Source organism: Ranitomeya imitator, chromosome 2, assembly GCF_032444005.1.
Source record: "Ranitomeya imitator isolate aRanImi1 chromosome 2, aRanImi1.pri, whole genome shotgun sequence".
NCBI classification, from domain to species: Eukaryota; Metazoa; Chordata; class Amphibia; order Anura; family Dendrobatidae; genus Ranitomeya; species Ranitomeya imitator.
In genome coordinates, this window is record NC_091283.1 from 277,671,922 (window position 1) to 277,691,797 (window position 19,876).

At 46.2% G+C, this 19,876-nt stretch overlaps 1 protein-coding gene across 3 annotated transcripts in view; it reads left to right on the forward strand.

The window, feature by feature from the left end:
* LOC138666928 (gastrula zinc finger protein XlCGF26.1-like) overlaps positions 1-19,876 on the forward strand; it is a 53,748-nt gene that overhangs the window by 1,685 nt on the left and 32,187 nt on the right. The window contains exons 2-6 of one of the 3 annotated variants that reach the window (XM_069755119.1): positions 6,532-6,666; positions 6,796-6,972; positions 7,055-7,178; positions 7,262-7,359; positions 7,555-7,645. In XM_069755119.1, the coding sequence (XP_069611220.1) occupies positions 6,589-6,666; positions 6,796-6,972; positions 7,055-7,178; positions 7,262-7,359; positions 7,555-7,645 (568 nt within the window). In that variant the 5' untranslated portion in view covers positions 6,532-6,588. Of the gene's footprint in view, positions 1-5,160; positions 6,667-6,795; positions 6,973-7,054; positions 7,179-7,261; positions 7,360-7,554; positions 7,646-19,876 lie in introns of those variants that run through there. The other 2 variants (XM_069755120.1, XM_069755121.1) reach the window with 2 other exon arrangements.

Genomic DNA, 19,876 nt, shown 5'->3' on the forward strand with positions numbered 1-19,876 from the left:
AGTCCACATTAGATCTATTCAGACAACTGCAGGATGAGAGGACAGAAGCCCAAAGAAGTTCTCACAGAATGCCATTATTTTTCTCCTTGATATCAGGCTGGCAAGTTCCCTGGATATTGGCCCCTTCCCAGCCTAAAAATATCAGCTTTCATCTCCCCTAGAAGTGGTGCATTACAATAGATGTGCCAATTCTGCCACTTTGCCTGGCTCTTCTCGATTTCATTGATGCGTTGGCAATCAGGGTAATATTTCTCTGATCGCCCATGATGGCACCACGGAGAGAGGGGATCCGCCCACCAAGGACAGGAAACCTACAGATAAAAAGGCGGTACCACTCTCCTGCATCAGTTGGTTTCCTGTCCTTGATGGGAGACCTACGGACTTACCAGTCGTCGTTGGAATTCTGGGGCCAACCAGTCCGATTCATGCAGCTGGGGTCCCTCTGCCTCGGCTAGGGTGGTGACCCGAAGCGCCACCGCTGGGAGCCAGTGGGCCGACAGGGTGTGCGGGGGAGGTGACAAGGAGTTCGCGGTCACCTCCCCAGGTAAGATGCAGCAGCGGCAACATCCAGGGGGGTCCCTCTGTGGTTGCGGGAGGTGCAGCGCGACCCTCCCTAAAACAAGCATAAGTCTGCACGCTGCACCGCCATCGGGCGTGCAGAGAAAGCGCTACAGGGTCTGCATAGGACCGGGGGAGCCGGTCAGCAGCGCCATATCTGCTTCCCGGGCGCCATCTTGGAAGTTCGGCGCATGCCCGGGATCTAGGCTGGTCTCGCGGTGCGCTCGTGCGCCGGTATGCGCAGGCGCCGGCGGGGCTTCCGGCTTCCTGCATCATCTACTTCTTCCTCAGGGGGACATAACTGTTTCCCTCTAGAGGATACTGATGGCCTCATAAAGGCGGTGAGAAGTACCATGGGGTTGGTAGACTCCCATCCTAAAAAACAGTACAAGACATCATGTTTGGGGGCCTAGAACAGAAAAAGAGAAGAGCTTTTCCGCTTAACGAAGCAATCGCGGCCTTGATTAAGAAGGAATGGAAGAAGCCCGTGAGGAAGACTCTCTTAACGCCAAAAAGGAAATACCCCTTTGAGGAGGAATCGTGCTCCTTTTGGGAGAAGGCCCCCAAATTAGATGTAGCAATTGCTAAAGCCTCAAAGAAATTCGCCCTCCCGTTTGAGGACATGGGGGTTCTAAAAGACCCCATGGACAAGAAGGCAGATGCCTTTCTCAAGGGGTCCTGGGAGGCAGCAGGAGGAGGCCTGAAGCCGGCAGTTGCAGCAGCATGTACTTCGCGCTCGCTGATGATCTGGCTGAACCAACTAGAGGGTCAATTAAAGGGGAAAACTTCCCGGGACTCAATTCTGAACACATCACCCGTAATGAGAGGGGCCGCGGCTTTCCTAGCTGACGCCTCGGCCGACTCCATCAGGCTGTCCGCCAGAGCAGCAGTGTTTGCTAATGCGGCTAGGCGCGCCCTCTGGCTTAAGAATTGGCCAGGTGACCTGCAGACGAAAACGAAACTGTGTACCATCCCTTGTGAAGGAGAGTTTCTGTTCGGGTCGACTCTAGATGACATCCTGGAGAAAGCAGGGGACAAGAAAAAGTCCTTCCCCTCTCTGGGTCTCCCCTCTTATAGGAAGCCCTTTAGGAACAAGAGGTTTTTCCGTAAGAACCCAGGGAGAGGCCAGGGGAAGTGGGAAGATAAGAAGAACAAGAATAAAGGGTTTATCTTCAACAAAAACCTCAATGACAGCAAGAAACCTCCACAATGAAGGTTCGCCCCAGGTGGGAGGGAGATTATCTCTCTTTCTCCCAGCCTGGGAAAAGATTACCTCCAGTCAATGGATCTTAAACATCATAAAATCAGGACTGAGATTAACATTCAAGAGGTACCCTCGTCCCTCTTTCAAGATAACATCTACAAGATCCTCGGCAGAAGAACAGTTAACACTAGAGAACGAGATTGTGGGGTTAGTAAAAAAAGGAGTACTCCTGGAAGTTCCCCCTCAAGAAAGAGGGCAAGGGTACTATTCCCCTCTGTTCCTGAGAAAGAAACCAGATGGTTCCTTCAGGACTATTATCAATTTAAGGAACCTAAACAATTACCTAGAGGTTCAGGCATTCAAGATGGAAACGATAAAATCATCAATCAAAATGCTGTTTCCTCAATGCTTCATGGTGGTCCTGGACCTGAAGGACGCATATTATCACGTCCCAATACACAAGGATCACCAAAGATTCCTCAGAATGGCAATCCACATCAAGGGAGTCCTAAGCCACTTCCAGTTCACAGCCCTACCATTTGGCCTAGCAATAGCCCCGAGGGTTTTTACAAAGCTGGTCGCGGAGGTAATGGCTCACCTCAGGGAAGAAAACACCCTGATCGTACCATATCTGGACGATTTTCTGGTGATAGGCTCCTCCCCGCAACATTGCAAGAATCAGCTAGATTTAGTGATTCATTCTCTAAAAGACCTGGGCTGGCTAATAAACCTAGAGAAATCCAGATTGGTGCCTTCTCAGGTTCAGGAGTACCTAGGTCTCACTCTAGACTCCAGAAAAATGGAATGCCGGCTCCCAGAGAGCAAAATACAAAAGATAATGAGCTTAGCGTCAAGAGTACAATCTCTCCCCTCTATAACTCTCCGTCAGGGCATGTCCCTGTTAGGCTCTATGACCTCTTGCATCCCTGCGGTCCAGTGGGCCCAACTACATTCAAGAGATCTCCAATGGCAGTTACTATCAGAGCAAATCCTCCTAGGAGAGCATTTAGACGGGCGGTTAACATTATCTCCTCGCACCAATCACTCTCTGATTTGGTGGACGTTGCAGGAAAATCTTTCCCAGGGAGTCCCATGGGTAATCCCGATATCAAAGGTCCTAACCACGGACGCAAGCCCCTCAGGGTGGGGAGCTCATCTGGGCAACTTGGTAGCTCAGGGCATTTGGTCTCCTTCCCTTGCAAACAATTCCTCCAATATGAAGGAACTCCTGGCAGTAAAATTTGCCCTTCAGGAATTCTCTGGAGTCCTTCAATCTCACCATGTAAGGGTGATGTCGGACAATCGGGTGGTAGTGTCCTACATAAACCATCAGGGGGGTACCCGTTCCAAAAGCCTAATGGAAGTGGCCAACTCGATCCTTCAATTAGCCGAGAACAACCTTCTATCCCTGACAAGCCTACACATAAAGGGGGTAGACAATTACAAGGCAGACTTCCTCAGTCGATCCAGCCTAAAACAGGGGGAATGGGAACTAAATCCAGAGATATTTACCCAGATCACGCAAAAATGGGGTGTTCCCAAAATAGATCTCTTCGCGAGCCATTTAAACAAAAAAGTAGCCTCCTTTTGCTCCCTATCTCCCCTGGGGAACCCAGTAGCTGTGGACGCGTTCCTGATTCCTTGGGGTCACCATCTGGTCTATGCCTTTCCTCCCCTCATTCTGATTCCAGCAGTGCTGAGGAAGATTCGGGAGGACGGGGCGCTGGTCATTTTAATTGCCCCGTTCTGGCCGAAGAGACCTTGGTTCTCATGGATGAGGAAGATGTCAATATCCGACCCTTGGGTATTACCAGACCTCCAGGATCTGTTGTCACAGGGCCCAATCTGTCATCCACAAGTCAAGAACTTGCACTTGACAGCCTGGCTCTTGAGAGGAAAATATTAGAAAGCAGAGGGTTCTCTTCGGGGTTAATCTCAACTCTGTTAAAAAGTAGGAAGCCGGTTACAACAAAACAGTACGGCAAAATATGGAAAAAGTTTCTGTCCTTTTCAGGTGCAAAAATAGGGAAAGAGATTCCCATCAATTCCATATTAGAGTTCCTACAAAACGGGTTGGATATGGGTTTAGCCACCAGTACCCTAAAAGTTCACGTGGCAGCATTAGGAGCCCTATTTAATTTTGACCTAGCTTCAAATAGGTGGGTCTCTAGATTCATTAGGGCAGCAGGAAGATCGAGGCCTCTGCCAGTAAAAGTGGTTCCTCAATGGGACTTAAACTTGGTCCTTAAAGCCCTGACCAGTCCTCCATTCGAACCATTACATGAATCTACAATAAAAATGCTATCCCTCAAAACAGCTCTATTAGTCGCCCTCACTTCTGCCCGTAGGGTCAGCGACTTACAGGCTCTTTCAGCCAACCCTCCTCACACACAATTTCTAGAGGACAGGGTTGTTCTAAAAACAGACCCAGCATATCTCCCGAAAGTGGCTTCAAAATTTCACAGGTCTCAAGAGATATCTCTCCCCTCCTTCTGCCCTAACTCTAAGAACAAGGAGGAACAAACACTACATACACTAGATGTAAGAAGATGTCTCTTACACTACCTAGAAGTCACTAGAGAGAGTAGGGAGGATTCCTCTCTGTTTGTGTGTTTCCAGGGTCCCCGGAAGGGGAAAAAAGCATCTAAAGCCACCATAGCAAGATGGATCACAGACGCCATCAGTCTATCATATTCAGCAAGTAGGATGTCCGTTCCCGGGGAGGTTAAGGCTCACTCAACGAGGGCAGTAGCAACTTCCTGGGCGGAGAAGGCCGGAGCTTCCATAGACCAGATATGTAGAGCTGCTACCTGGTCCTCACCATCCTCATTCTATAGGCACTATAGACTGGACCTAATCTCCTCTTCAGACCTTACTTTTGGTAAAAGGGTTCTGGAGGCGGTGGTCCCCCCCTGAATGTACTATCTATGCAATTCTCTCCGTGGTGCCGTCATGGGCGATCAGAGAAAAATATAGTTCTTACCGATAATGGTATTTCTCTGAGCCCATGACGGCACCCGTACATTCCCTCCCTTCACTTATGGGTGCACACATTGAAATAGTGCCATAGTCCATTTATAGTTTAAAGTCACGCGGTATCTTGTTATGCTAAACAGTTAAAAATTTTACAAATGTCTTAGTAGTCTCCCATCGTTATCTATGTAAACAAACTGATGCAGGAGAGTGGTACCGCCTTTTTATCCGTAGGTTTCCTGTCCTTGGTGGGCGGATCCCCTCTCTCCGTGGTGCCGTCATGGGCTCAGAGAAATACCGTTATCGGTAAGAACTATATTTTTTGGGGAATTTATGTCAGCTGGTGTCAATCCTAGGGGTTAGTGTTGGAGAGACATCTGTCAGACACCCCATTACTAGTAAGCTGAAAGAAAAAAAAACACTAAGAAAAATATTTCATTTTTAAAAAACAACTCCCCTACCCCCTAGTTCACCAAATTATTGAAATAATTAAAAAAAAAATCCATGCTGGTTTTCAGGAGTCCACGAAATCCAACATAGTCCAAAAATGGCAAGCTGAAAAACCTGTAAAGAGAGAATTAAATGAATATAGACAGGAGACAATCTTTCGTTCACCATCATAGTACAACCTATGGAGCCTTGTTCTGTGATCAAAGCATCATGGGTCACTATGGTTCTCACAGTACAGCCATTCCCCCACACACTATAATGTTCCAACAATACCGCCATCCCCCATACACTGTATATGTGTGACGCTAGTCACTCCTCATGGACAACCCGCAAGGCTGGGTGATCAAAACGTCCGAGGTCAGGAGAGTATGTCATAGACAGATGATTAAAAAAAATCGTCAGTTCAATGTCCAGGGGTCAAAATACCAGTAAGATAGCGGATCAAGCAAAGGGTAAAAACATACTGATTCACAGCACGGTCCCAGGTCAGGCAGCAGTAAAACAAAGCACAGTGAAACAAGGCAAACATACACCAGTGAGCAAGACGCTACAATTTGCATTAGTCTGAGGCAGAGAGGTGGCTAAATATTGAGGTAATTATCTGAACCACCATCAGTACATGAATACATGAACAGACCCACCATCAGTACTTGACTACACCACCATCATCATTAAATTGATACATCACCAGAACCTCAATCAGTACTTGACTACGTCACCAGAACCACCACAGGTTTATGAATAAATGACCAGAACAAAGAGTACCTGAACCAGCTTAGTACAACAAATATTACAAATATTTGCAATATCAATTCAGCCCCATAAACCATTGTATCACATGAATTTACAACCCTACAACTCCCAGTATGTCCTTAAAAATGGTAAGAAGATACATGGAGTTATTAGCAGCCATCATCACACTGTGGACCATACAATGATCATTTACATGCAGGTATCTTATGGATTACATCTTCTCTGGAGGTCGTCTTTCTTTCCCTCTCCGTCTTGTTTAGATGACATGATGACTTTTCACAGCCACAGCTGGTCTCTGCAGACCTCCATCTTCTCCAATCTTTTGCAGCACATCATGCTCAGTCCCAACAAACTTATGATTCCTACAGCCAATAAGTTGCTGATGCAATGGCCAACATAGCCAGTGATTAGTAGCATGGAGGACATGTCTTAGTCAGCAATTCAACTTGTGTTCCAACTTGTGTTCCAGTCCGTACAAGACTAGAGAATACAACATCTACATGTTCTATCTCCTGATAAGTTTCCCCTTGTTGTCATCCTTTATGATGTTACATTGGCTCTCTTTCTTCTTATTCATTTCCCTACAATATCAGATCCTCTCAGTAGACATCTTGTATACTGAGACAATTTTTCTGAAATAATCATCAAGGATGGATATGGACAGGGACCAGATGGCGGAGAGAATATTACACCTCACCCTAGAGATCCTCTTCCGGCTTACTGGAGAGGTGAGAGATTCTGATGACGTCACATTACATCATTCTTATCTATGGGAATAACAGATGGACAGAACTGGAGAGGTGAGGACTCTGGAAATGTCTGTAGTGAGATTTATTCATGTGTCTCTCCATAACCAGGATTACACAGTAGTGAAGAAGACCTCTAGTGAGCGCTGTCAGGACCCTGTGTCTGAGGGATGGGGAAGACCCCTGAACCCAATCACAAGGCCTCCACCTTACTTGATACATGAGGACATCAATGACCAGAAGATCCTAGATCTCGCCTACAAGATGGTTGAGCTGCTGACTGGAGAGGTGACACTGCTGGGAATGCTGGGAAATTATTCAATAACGCTATGAAGGGATCGGGGGATGACGGTATCATTGTATGTGTCAGGTTCCTATAAGATGTCAGGATGTCTCCGTCTATTTCTCCATGGAGGAGTGGGAGTATTTAGAAGGACACAAAGATCTGTACAAGGACGTCATGATGGAGGTTCCCGAGCCCCTCACATCACCAGGTAATAGACAGGACTAAATACACACGGCCTATAATTATCTGTATGTAAAGAATGAACTCAGTGCCTGTATGTGTTTCCTCCAGATCTATCCAGTAAGAGCACAACACCAGAGAGATGTCCTCACCCTCTTCTTCCACAGGACTGTAAACAAGAAGATCCCAATGTTCCTCAGGATCATCAGGTAGATGGAGAGAAGGTGTCATGAGATCTCCCCTATGATGTGTAGACGGCTGTGAAGGTCTTGTGCTCAGTCTTGTTTTATCCACCAGTATTCTGTTTTATACTTGTGTAATGAGAACGGTGGAGATGGCAGGATTAGAGCTGATCATAGATGTGACTCTCCATCTGTCTGTGACTTTTACAATATTTGTTTCAGGGTGAAGATCTGACCCATATTAATACTACAGTGACATATGTGAGGGGTGATGAGCGGTGTAAAGAGGAGATTCCTACATATGACTACCCAGGTGAGTAGTGACCACTAAATGCAGAGATGTCACAGATTCTTCTCAGTCACCGGCTGTGGCTGCTTTATCAGTCGTGTAGTTTTTTTAAATCACATAGTTTTTATTAAAGCATATGTGTTGTGAATTCCGCTCTTGGGCTCCCTCCTGTGGTTTTGAGTGGTATGGCTGCTTCTTGGATTTAGCTTCAGCAGCTGTTTTCACTGATCGTCTTTCTGGCTCGGCTGTATTAGTCTGGCCTTTTCCCTCATTCAATTCCAGTTGTCAATTGTTCCAGCCTGGAGTCATTGCTCTTAGGATTTTCCTGACACTCTGACCAGTTCTGCAAAGCTAAGTCCTTGCTTGTCCTTTTGCAGTTCACTTGTTGTGGACTTTGTTGTTTAGCACTTTCTATGTTTTGCACATTTGTCCAGCTTATCAGTATGGATCTATTCAGCTAAGCTGGAAGCTCTGGGCAGCAGAGCTTGCCCTCCACACCTTTAGTCAGGTGTGGAGATTTTTGCATTTCTCTGCGGTGGACTTTTTCTAGTTTTTTACTGACCGCACAGCGTTCTGTCCTGTACTATTTCTATTTAGCTAGAAGTGGCCTCCTGTGCTAAATCTTGTTTCATACTACGTATGTCATTTCCTTCTCCTCTCACAGTCATTACATGTGGGGGGCTAATCTATCCTTTGGGGATTTTCTCTGAGGCAAGATAGTTTTCCTGCTTCTGTCTTGAGGAGTAGTTAGCTCTTAGGCTGTGACGAGGTGCCTAGGCAGAGTTAGGAGCATCCCACGGCTACTTCTAGTGTTGCGTTGAGCTTAGGAAATGCGGTCAGTATAGTTACCACCTGCTCAGAGCTAGTCGCATGTCGCTCCTTAATCACCAGACCATAACACATATGACACGCCAGTAACAGTCTGACACAATTTCCAGACAGGTACAATGAATACAAAACCAATTAATACATTTTCATTTAATGAAAACAACTCACTTACCAGTGCCGGGTTCCCCTATATAAACGGAAATCCCCTGACAAGAGCCCATTTACCCGTATCCTGGCTCTTGTAGACGCATATAACAATTGCACCCATCTTCTAAATCTATCGCAAAAACCCATAGCCTTCATGACCGCCCACAAATACTGCCACTCCACAGTATCAAACGCCTTAGCGGCATCTAAAGACACCACAACCCTCCGACCCATATTGTCTGACTTTACCTGCATATTAAGAAACTATTGTCTAAGATTACATGCTGTAGAACTATTGGGCATAAATTCGGATTGGTCCTGGTGTATTAGTGTCGTTATCACCTTGTTAAGACGATTAGCCAATATCTTGGCCAACATTTTAATATCTGTCGTTAATAATGAAATTGGGCGATAAGAAGCCGGATCCTTACCCTGTACTTGCAACACTACAATTATTGCCTCACGCATGGACTGCGGCAACTCCCCCTCCACCAGACCAGCACCATACACTTCCAACAAAGCGGGAAGCAATACCTCTTTATATTTTTTTTATACACCTCCCCCGGAATCCCATCCACCCCTGGGGCTTTATCATTGGGCATAGAGGCCAATGCAGCGTCAAGCTCCTCAAGAAGACCCCGATCTGCCTCTGAGAGTCTGGGAAGCTGTACCTCTGCCAAGAAACCATCCACCTCCTCCATCGTTGGCTGTACCCGCGATTTATAAAGATCCGTGTAATACTCCGTCGTCATCTCCAAAATAGCTTTGCAACAATTATGGTCCTTCCCATACCTTCCCTTCAAAGCGACTATATGTGTGGAGTCTCTCTGAGCCGCCACTATTCTAGAAAGGAGATGGCCCGCCTTGTCCCCTTCCTCAAAATATTTAGCAGTTTGAAACATTCTCCTACGTTCTGCCTTTTTCGTTGCCATCTGACATACTCTATTCTGCGCTACCTTCAACCTTCCCTGTGCTTCTGGGGACTGATCGTTGATTAATGCCTTCTCCACCTCCTCCAACTCTCTATCAACATCTGATCCTTCCTGCCCGTTTCTACCTTGACTCGGGATATCTCTTTAATGCAGAGCCCTCTGAAATAAGCCTTCATAGCCTCCCATACCGTCAATACTGAAGGCGACCCAGCATTAATTTTAAAATATTCCTTAATGTCCCCCCTATGTGTCCATCTAAGTCAGATGTGTAGCCAAAACGGGTTCAGCCTCCACATGCACCCCCTAGCAGGCAAGGATCCCACACCCTCAACTACCACACTCATGGGGGAATGATCGGATATTGTTCTAGCCATATGTTACCTCCCCAACAAGGCCCAACATCGGCGTATTGCCCAAGGCCAGATCTATTCTTCACAAAGAAGCGAAGGAGGATGAAAAACAGGAATATTTGTAGACCCCAGACGGCACCGAATGGTGTACAGTTACCACCCGACTTCAGCGTCTCTCGTCTCCCCCTATCCCAATGTGTGTCCGGAATATTGTTCAAGTTCCCTATTATCAAAAATGGTATCCCCAGTGTATCCTCCATTATCTCCAGAACTGTCGATCACCTTTCCACAATATGGTGGTGGAACATAAATTGAAACCAGCCACATCAGACATCCGTACAATTTACAAAGTAAACATATGAATCTACCCGACTGATATAATAATTTTGTGTTACACAAAAGGAACCCCAGCACAGATGAGGATGCTGACCCCCCCTAGAGTATGCTGAATATGTGACATGATATCCCACCTGTACCCATCTTTTAGTCAGAAAATGTGTTCTCTCCTTCATTTTATGAGTCTCCTACAGACAGATCACTGACGTCTTCGCATCATTCAGAAATTTAAACACATCTTCCTGCTTCACTCCAGACGCCAAACCCCTAACGTTCCAACTCACAACTCTCATTCTTCCAGACATTTTCCCTCCACAGAACATTTTATCCCGCATTCTTTCATCCAGTTGCAGCTGAAATCACAACCACAGTAACCATGGTGATGTACATTATTTAAGAATTTCCCCCTCAACCCCACACCCCTCCCCCCAAACAACAGAAAATCACACCTAACAAATCCCCATCCCATCCTTCCATCCCCTCCTAACACGGAGGAGAGCGCACTTTATCCGGAACAGTCTCTTAACCCCGTCCAGCAGTCCTGCAACTTTTCCCAAACTATTGGGACTCTCCCATGACTTGTGGATTGCGGCCTATTTAAATTTTCAAAAGGTAGTCGTGTAGTTCAGTCGTATCACGATCGTGTGATCACCATTTTGCCTCTAGAGTAGAACCTTCTCCTACATCCGAAAATGTTGAAATGATTTTGTGAATTTGTGAAAGCCATTTCCTCTTGAACTTACAACCTGGAGGATCCACCTACTTCCTGGGATTAGGAGACGTTGACCGTTACCTGCCCAGATCTGTAAACTACAAAGCCAAATAACAGTGTACGTAGAACGTGCTGACAAGCTAGAAAATCACTTGAAGAAAAATATTATGATGGTCCTCTAAGAGAAAGCGGAGGGTAATGATGCTGTTGGCTTCCTAGAATCCCGATTAGGTATGAGCGAACGTGCTCTATGATACTCGGATATCACTTGATTATCTGGGTGCTCGGATGTGCTCGTTACTCGGCAAACATTAGCCGGTGCTCGATTTCAAACTCTCATCTCCTCCCCGTGTGTGTGGCGCCTGTTACACAGCCAAAAAACATGCGGGGATTGCCTGCGGGTCACTGTAATGCTGTAGCCATCTTGGTAGTGGCATTACTCTCATTCCTGGCTGTGTGACATTATCACGGGGTTGTTAAAATGGTAGGCGGCGTTAGTTTTGGCACAGTGACACCATTGCAGAGCTCTGTGACAGTTGTTATTGGAGGGAGAGAGTGCTTGTCCAGGCGTGTGTGCGCAGTACAACGTCTCAAGTCCTGTAGTGAAGATACTGGTGCTGAAGCTGAACCATCATACTAACAGCCCTTCTAAGGGTTAATCTTGTGCTTTGACGTTTGTATCAGATACAGCTCTGGCAAAAATTAAGACACCACTGCAAAATTTTCAGTTTGTCTGATTTTTCTCTTTATAGGTATATTTTTGAGTAAAATGTACATTGTTGTTTTATTCTATAAATAAATGTCTCTGAAATTCAAAGCTAAACATTTTGTATTTATTTGCAGAAAATGAGAAATCGTCAAAATAATTAAAAAAACTGTGCTTTCAGGCCTCAAATCATATAAAGAAAACAAATTCTTATTCATTTTAGAAACAACAATACTCATGTTTTAACTCGGGAACAGTTCAGAAATCATTATTTGGTGGAATAACCATGATTTTTAATCACAGCCTTCATGCGTCTTGGCATGCTTTCCACCAGTCTTTCACACTGCTTTTGGATGACCTTATGCCACTCCTGGCACAAAAATTTAAGTAGTTGATGGCTTGTGACTATCCATCTTCCTCTTGATTACATTCCAGAGGTTTTCAATGGGGTTAAGGTCTGGCGTTTGGGCTGGCCATGACAGGGTCTTGATGTGATGCTCCATCATCCACAAATTAATTGACCTTGCTGTGTGGCAAGGGACATTGTTTTGCTGGAAAAAACAGTCCTCAGAGTTGGGAAACATTGCCTGAGCTGAAGAAGGCAAGTGTTTTTCAAGGATAACCTTGTATGCGGCTTGAATCATACATCCTTCGAAAAGATTAACCTGCCCAATTCCAGCCTTGCAGAAGCATCCCCAGATAATCACCGATCCTCCACCAAATTTCACAGTGGGTGCAAGAGTGTGTTAGGGCAAGCGGAATGCACCAAGTAAATATAGATGTTTTATTGTTATAGATGCGTTCGCAGCCCGGGGTCCACCGTGCAGGAGAACCTGCTGCTAGCAAATGGCGGAACTATATGGCGGTATGAACTAACTCTGTTATTTCACAGAGTAGCCGTGAAAGAAAGCACTGCGCCCTGTTAGACTTCACAGAAGCACAGGCTAACTACCCAACTGAGAGCAGTCAGTGGTCATGCATGCACACAAAACTCCTCGCCGGAGGAGCCAGCGTTCTAGGGGCTTATATCAGCCGCGCCCCTGAATACAAACTTACATGACCACACAGGCGCAAAGTACATACAGTTAGGCCCATATATATTTGGACAGAGACAACATTTTTCTAATTTTGGTTATAGACATTACCACAATGAATTTTAAACAAAACAATTCAGATGCAGTTGATGTTCAGACTTTCAGCTTTCATTTGAGGGTATCCACATTAAAATTGGATGAAGGGTTTAAGAGTTTCAGCTCCTTAACATGTGCCACCCTGTTTTTAAAGGGACCAAAAGTAATTGGACAATTGACTCCAAGGCTATGTCATGGACATGTGTGGGCAATCCCTTCGTTATATCATTCTCAATTAAGCAGATAAAAGGCCTGCAGTTGATTTGATGTGTGGTGCTTGCATTTGGAAGGTTTTGCTGTGAAGTAAACATGCAGTCAGAGGAGCTCTCCATGCAGGTGAAACAAGCCATCCTTAAGCTGCGAAAACAGAAAAAACCCATCCGAGAAATTGCTACAATATTAGGAGTGGCAAAATCTACAGTTTGGTACATCCTGAGAAAGAAAGAAAGCACTGGTGAACTCATCAATGCAAAAAGACCTGGGCGCCCACGGAAGACAACAGTGGTGGATGATCGCAGAATAATCTCCACGGTGAAGAGAAACCCCTTCACAACAGCCAACCAAGTGACCAACACCCTCCAGGAGGTCGGCATATCAATATCCAAATCTACCATAAAGAGAAGACCGCATGAAAGTAAATACAGAGGGTTCACTGCACGGAGCAAGCCACTCATAAGCATCAAGAATAAAAAGGCTAGACTGGACATTGCTAAAAAAACATCTAAAAAAAGCCAGCACAGTTCTGGAAGAACATTCTTTGGACAGATGAAACCAAGATCAACCTCTACCAGAATGATGGAATGAGAAAAGTATGGTGAAGGCGTGGTACAGCTCATGATCCAAAGCATACCACATCATCTGTATAACCTGGAGGAGGCAGTGTGATGGCTTGGACATCCATGGCTGCCAGTGGCACTGGGTCACTAGTGTTTATTGATGATGTGACACAGGACAGAAACAGCCGAATGAATTCTGAGATATTCAGAGACATACTCTGTGCTCAGATCCAGCCAAGTGCAGCAAAACTGATTGGTCGTCGTTTCATACTACAAATGGACAATGACCCAAAACTGAAAGCCAAAGCAACCCAGGAGTTTATTAAAGCAAAGAAGTGGAATATTCTTGAATGGCCAAGTCAGTCACCTGATCTCAACCCAATTGAGCAGCATTTCACTTGTTAAAGACTAAACTTCAGACAGAAAGGCCCACAAACAAACAGCAACTGAAAACCACCACAGTGAAGGCCTGGCAGAGCATCAAAAAAGAGGAAACACAGCGTCTGGTGATGTCCATGAGTTCAAGACTTCAGGCAGTTATTGCCAACAAAGGGTTTTCAACCAAGTACTAAAAATGGACATTTTATTTAAAATTAATGAATCTGTCCAATTACTTTTGGCCCCTAATAAAAACAGGTTGGCACATGTTAAGGAGCTGAAACTTCTAAACCCTTCATCTCACTTTAATGTGGATACCCTCAAATGAAAGCTGAAAGTCTGAACTTCAACTGCATCTGAATTGTTTTGCTTAAAATTTATTGTGGTAAGGACTATAACCAAAATTAGAAAAATGATGTCTCTGTCCAAATATATATGGACCTAACTGTAACATAGAAAGATACTAGCGCTTGGCCGTGCGTCCATGCGAGCCTTAAATAGTTGTAGCACGTACAGGACCTTCCTAGAAGGACCAATGAGAGGCTGCCACAGAGCCTGAGCACCTACAGGACCTTCCTGAAGGACCAATGGCTTTAGCTGCAATATCTGAACATGTGACCCTCGATCTCCACTGAGAAATCTTAATCTGGGCATGCTCAGAAGGAGAAAAGCAGGAAATAGTCCCAGAAGCGTCTGCTCGCCGCTGCCCAGCACTGACTTCAATGGCAGAAGCAGGAAAAGCAGCAGTAACTCTTTGTACAGAGTCAGACTGAGCGAGACGCTGGGACTGACGTCTCCGCTGAGCAGGCTCCACTGTGGCAGGAGAAGAATGGGAGACCGCAGCAGAGATGGCCCGAGACCCCCCCTCCTAGGGCCCCCCCTCCTTGGGCCTCGCTACGTTCGAAGGCAGCAATGAGCTGTTGAGCCTGAATGTGCTCAGCAGGCTCCCAGGACCTATCCTCAGGACCGTAACCCTTCCAGTCCACCAAATAAAATTTTTTGCCACGTACCATCTTGCACCCCAAAATAGCGTTCACCTCGTAATCATCCGGAGACGAACCCGATGTCCCGGCAGATGACTCAGAAAAACGGGACATGTATACGGGCTTAAGGAGGGACACATGAAAGGTGTCGGTGATACCTAGGTGTGGAGGAAGGGCTAGACGGGAGACCACAGGATTAACCTGTTCGAGGACCTTGAAGGGACCCAAGTAGCGAGGTGCAAACTTAGTGGATTCAACACGCAGCCTGATGTTACGGGCGGAGAGCCACACTAAGTCGCCAGGAGCAAAGGTCAGGGCAGGGCGCCGATGTGCATCGGTGGAGGACCTCATTCTCTCCTTGGATGCCCAGATGGCATCCTGAGTGCGGTCCCAAATGTCCCGTGCCTCCACTGCCCAGTCTGCCACCCTGGAGTCAGCAGAGGACACGGGCATAGGCACAGGAACCCGCGGAAGCTGCCCATAAATAAGGAGGAAAGGAGTCTGACCGGTGGAGTCGGCTACAGCGTTGTTAAGGGCAAACTCTGCCCACGGTAACAAGGATGCCCTTGTCATCCTGCCTGGCAGAAAATGTCGTAAATATGTGACCATAGTCTGATTGGCCCTCTCAACCAACCCATTTGTCTCTGGATGATAAGCTGAGAGATTCAACTCAATACTGAGTAGACGACATAGCTCTCTCCAGAATCGAGACGCAAATTGGGAACCCCGGTCACTGACAATCTTGTCCGGCATACCGTGTAAGCGAAAGATATGCTTGATGAACAACGCTGCCAGAGCCCATGCAGAAGATAGCCGTGGAAGAGGCACCAAATGAACCATTTTGGAAAAATGGTCGGTGATCACCCAGATTATGGTGCAGCTACGAGACTTGGGTAAGCCCACCACAAAGTCCATCCCGACCATCTCCCAGGGCCTGTCCGCCACCGGCAGGGGGTAAAGCAACCCAGCTGGCCGTTGCCGAGGAGACTTGTTCTTGGCGCAAGAGACACACGCCCGAACATAGTCTGCAACATCACGAGCCATATGCGGCCACCAGTATGTCCTCGCCAGTAACTCAGATGTCCTTTTGAAACCAAAATGTCCACCGACCCTGGACGAGTGAGCCCAAGAGAGAACCTCCGGTCGCAAACTGGATGGTACAAAAGTCTTGCCCGGAGGCACAGACTCTAGCAAAACCGGGGCCACAGTTCTCAGGCTCTCGGTGGGGACAATAAACCGAGGCTCCTCTTCCTCCTCCTCAGATGATACAACGGAGCAAGAGAGAGCATCGGCACGAATGTTCTTTTCCCCCGAAAGAAAATGGAGGGTAAAATGAAAGCGGGAGAAGAACAAGTACCATCTGGCCTGGCGAGAATTTAACCGCTGGGCTGTCTGCAGGTGTACCAAATTTTTATGATCTGTGAAGACTTGGAAGGGAAAACGAGCTCCCTCCAAGAGATGTCTCCACTCCGAGAAAGCCAACTTCATAGCTAGCAACTCCCTGTCCCCAATGGAATAATTCCTCTCTGCTGGTGTGAAGGTCTTAGAGAAGAAGAAGCAAGGATGCTTCCGACCTTGAGCATCCATTTGGAAAAGGACTGCTCCAGCACCAACAGATGAGGCATCTGTTGTGAATTCCGCTCTTGGGCTCCCTCCGGTGGTTGTAAGTGGCACTTTTGTGAGTTCTGCTCTTGGGCTCCCTCCGGTGGTTTTAAGTGGAATGGCTGCTCCTTGGATTTAGCTGTCTGCAGCTGCTTCCACTGATTGTCTTTCTGCTCGGCTTTTATGCCTGGCTCTTCCCTTCAGCCAGTGCCACTTGTCAATGGTTCCTGGTTGGATTCACATCTCTGCTTGGATTTCCCTGATATCCTGACCAGTTCAGCAAAGATAAGTCCTTGCTTTGCTCTTTTCAGTCCACATGTTGTGGACTTAATTGTTCTGTACATTCTATGTTTTGTCCAGCTTGTCAGTATGGATTAATTCAGTTAGCTGGAAGCTCTGGGAAGCAGAGTTACCCTCCACACCTTTAGTCAGGTGTGGAAATTTTTGTAAACTCTGTGTGGATTTTATGTAGTTTTTATACTGACCGCACAGTATCCTGTCCTGTCCTATCTATCTAGCTAGACTAGCCTCCTTTACTACTTCCTGGTTTCATTCTATGTATGTCTTTTCCCTCTCCACTCACAGTCATTACTTGTGGGGGGCTATCTATCCTTTGGGGATTTTCTCTGAGGCAAGATAGCTTTCCTGTTTCTATCTTTAGGGGTAGTTAGTTCTCAGGCTGTGACGAGGTGTCTAGGGAGTGACAGGAACATCCCACGGCTACTTCTAGTGTGGTGTTGAGCTTAGGAACTGCGGTCAGTACAGGTACCACCTCCTTCAGAACTCGTCCCATGTTGCTCCTAAACCACCAGTTCATAACAGTACAAGTGGTCAAAAATGAATTAAATGCATCTCAAAAGAAGGAAAAAAAAATTCTGAGCCATTTTTTTTTCTGTGCTCTGATTTGTCTTTTTTTTCCTCTTGATCTCTGGGTGGTTCAGGATTTATGCTCTGGCATGGATGTTCAGGGTTTGTTTTCTCGTGTGGATCAACTTGCTGCAAGAGTACAGAGTATCCAAGATTATGTTGTCCAGACTCCGGCTTTAGAGCCTAGAATTCCTACTCCTGATTTGTTTTTTGGGGACAGATCCAAGTTTTTGAACTTTAAAAATAACTGCAAATTGTTTTTTCCTTTGAAACCACGTTCTTCTGGTGATCCCATTCAGCAAATTAAAATCATCATATCCTTGCTGCGTGGTGACCCTCAGGACTGGGCATTCTCCCTTGAATCAGGGGATCCGGCATTGCTGAATGTAGACGCATTTTTTTAAACGCTCGGACTATTGTATGACGAACCTAATTCTGTGGATCATGCAGAAAAAACCCTGTTGGCCCTGTGTCAAGGTCAGGAAGCGGCAGAATTATACTGCCAGAAATTTAGAAAATGGTCTGTGCTCACTAAATGGAATGAGGATGCTCTGGCTGCAATTTTCAGAAAAGGTCTTTCTGAAGCCCTTAAAGATGTTATGGTGGGCTTCCCTACGCCTGCTGGTTTGAGCGAATCTATGTCTCTAGCCATTCAGATTGATCGGCGTCTGCGCGAGCGCAAAGCTGTGCACCATATGGCAGTGTCCTCTGAGCAGAGTCCAGAGCCTATGCAATGTGATAGGATTTTGACTATAACAGAACAGCAGGAATTCAGACGTCAGAATAGGCTGTGTTTTTACTGTGGTGATTCTGCTCATGTTATTTCTGACTGCCCTAAGCGTACTAAGAGGGTCGCTAGGTCTGTTACCATCAGTACTGTACAGCCTAAATTTCTCTTATCTGTGACCCTGATTTGCTCATTGTCGTCCTTTTCTGTCATGGCATTTGTGGATTCAGGCGCTGCCCTGAACTTAATGGACTTAGAATTCGCCAGGCGCTGTGGCTTTTCCTTGCAGCCTTTGCAGAGCCCTATTCCTTTGAGGGGCATTGATGCTACACCATTGGCCAAGGATAAACCTCAGTACTGGACGCAGATGACCATGTACATGGCTCCAGCACATCAGGAAGATTGCCGTTTTCTGGTGTTGCATAACCTGCATGATGTTGTTGTACTGGGATTTCCATGGTTACAGGAACATAATCCGGTGCTGGATTGGAAAACTATGTCTGTGACTAGTTGGGGTTGTCAAGGGGTACATAGTGACGTTCCTTTGATGTCAATTTCCTCTTCCCCCTCTTCTGAGGTCCCTGAGTTTTTGTCGGATTTCCAGGATGTATTTGATGAGCCCAAGTCCAGTTCCCTTCCACCGCACAGTGACTGTGATTGTGCTATTGACTTGATTCCTGGCTGCAAGTTCCCTAAGGGCCGACTTTTCAATCTGTCTGTGCCAGAGCATGCCGCCATGCGGAGTTATGTTAAGGAGTCTTTGGAGAAGGGGCATATTCGGCCGTCTTCGTCACCATTGGGAGCGGGTTTCTTTTTTGTTGCTAAGAAGGATGGCTCCTTGAGACCCTGTATAGATTATCGTCTTCTTAATAAGATCGCAGTCAAATTCCAATACCCCTTGCCTTTGCTTTCTCATTTGTTTGCTCGGATTAAGGGGGCTAGTTGGTTTACCAAGATTGACCTTCGAGGGGCATATAATCTTGTTCGTATTAAACAGGGTGACGAATGGAAAACTGCATTTAATACGCCCGAAGGCCATTTTGAATACCTTGTGATGCCAGTCGGGCTCTGTAATGCTCCATCTGTGTTCCAATCTTTCATGCATGATATTTTCCGCAATTATCTTGATAAATTCATGGTTGTATATTTGGATGATATTGTGATTTTTTTTTTTCCGATGATTGGGAGTCTCATGTGAAGCAGGTCAGGATGGTATTCCAGATCCTTCATGATAATGCTTTATTTGTGAAGGGGTCTAAGTGCCTATTCGGAGTTCAGAAGGTCTCTTTTTTTGGGTTTTATTTTTTCTCCCTCGTCTATGGAAATGGATCCTGTTAACGTCCATCCATTCATGACTGGATTCAACCCACATCTGTGAAGAGCCTTCAGAAATTTTTGGGCTTTGCTAATTTCTATCGCCGCTTCATTGCCAACTTTTCCAGTGTGGTTAAGCCCCTTACTGATTTGACGAAGAAAGGTGCTGATGTGACGAATTGGTCCTCTGCGGCTGTTGAGGCCTTTCGGGAGCTTAAACGCAGATTTACTTCTGCCCCTGTGTTGCGTCAGCCGGATGTTTCTCTTCCTTTTCAGGTTGAGGTTGACGCTTCTGAGATTGGGGCAGGGGCCGTTTTGTCTCAGAGGAATTCTGATGGTTCTTTGATGAAACCGTGTGCTTTTTTTTCCAGAAATTTTTCGCCTGCGGAGCGCAATTATGACGTCGGCAATCGTGAGTTGTTGGCTATGAAGTGGGCATTTGAGGAGTGGCGACATTGGCTTGAGGG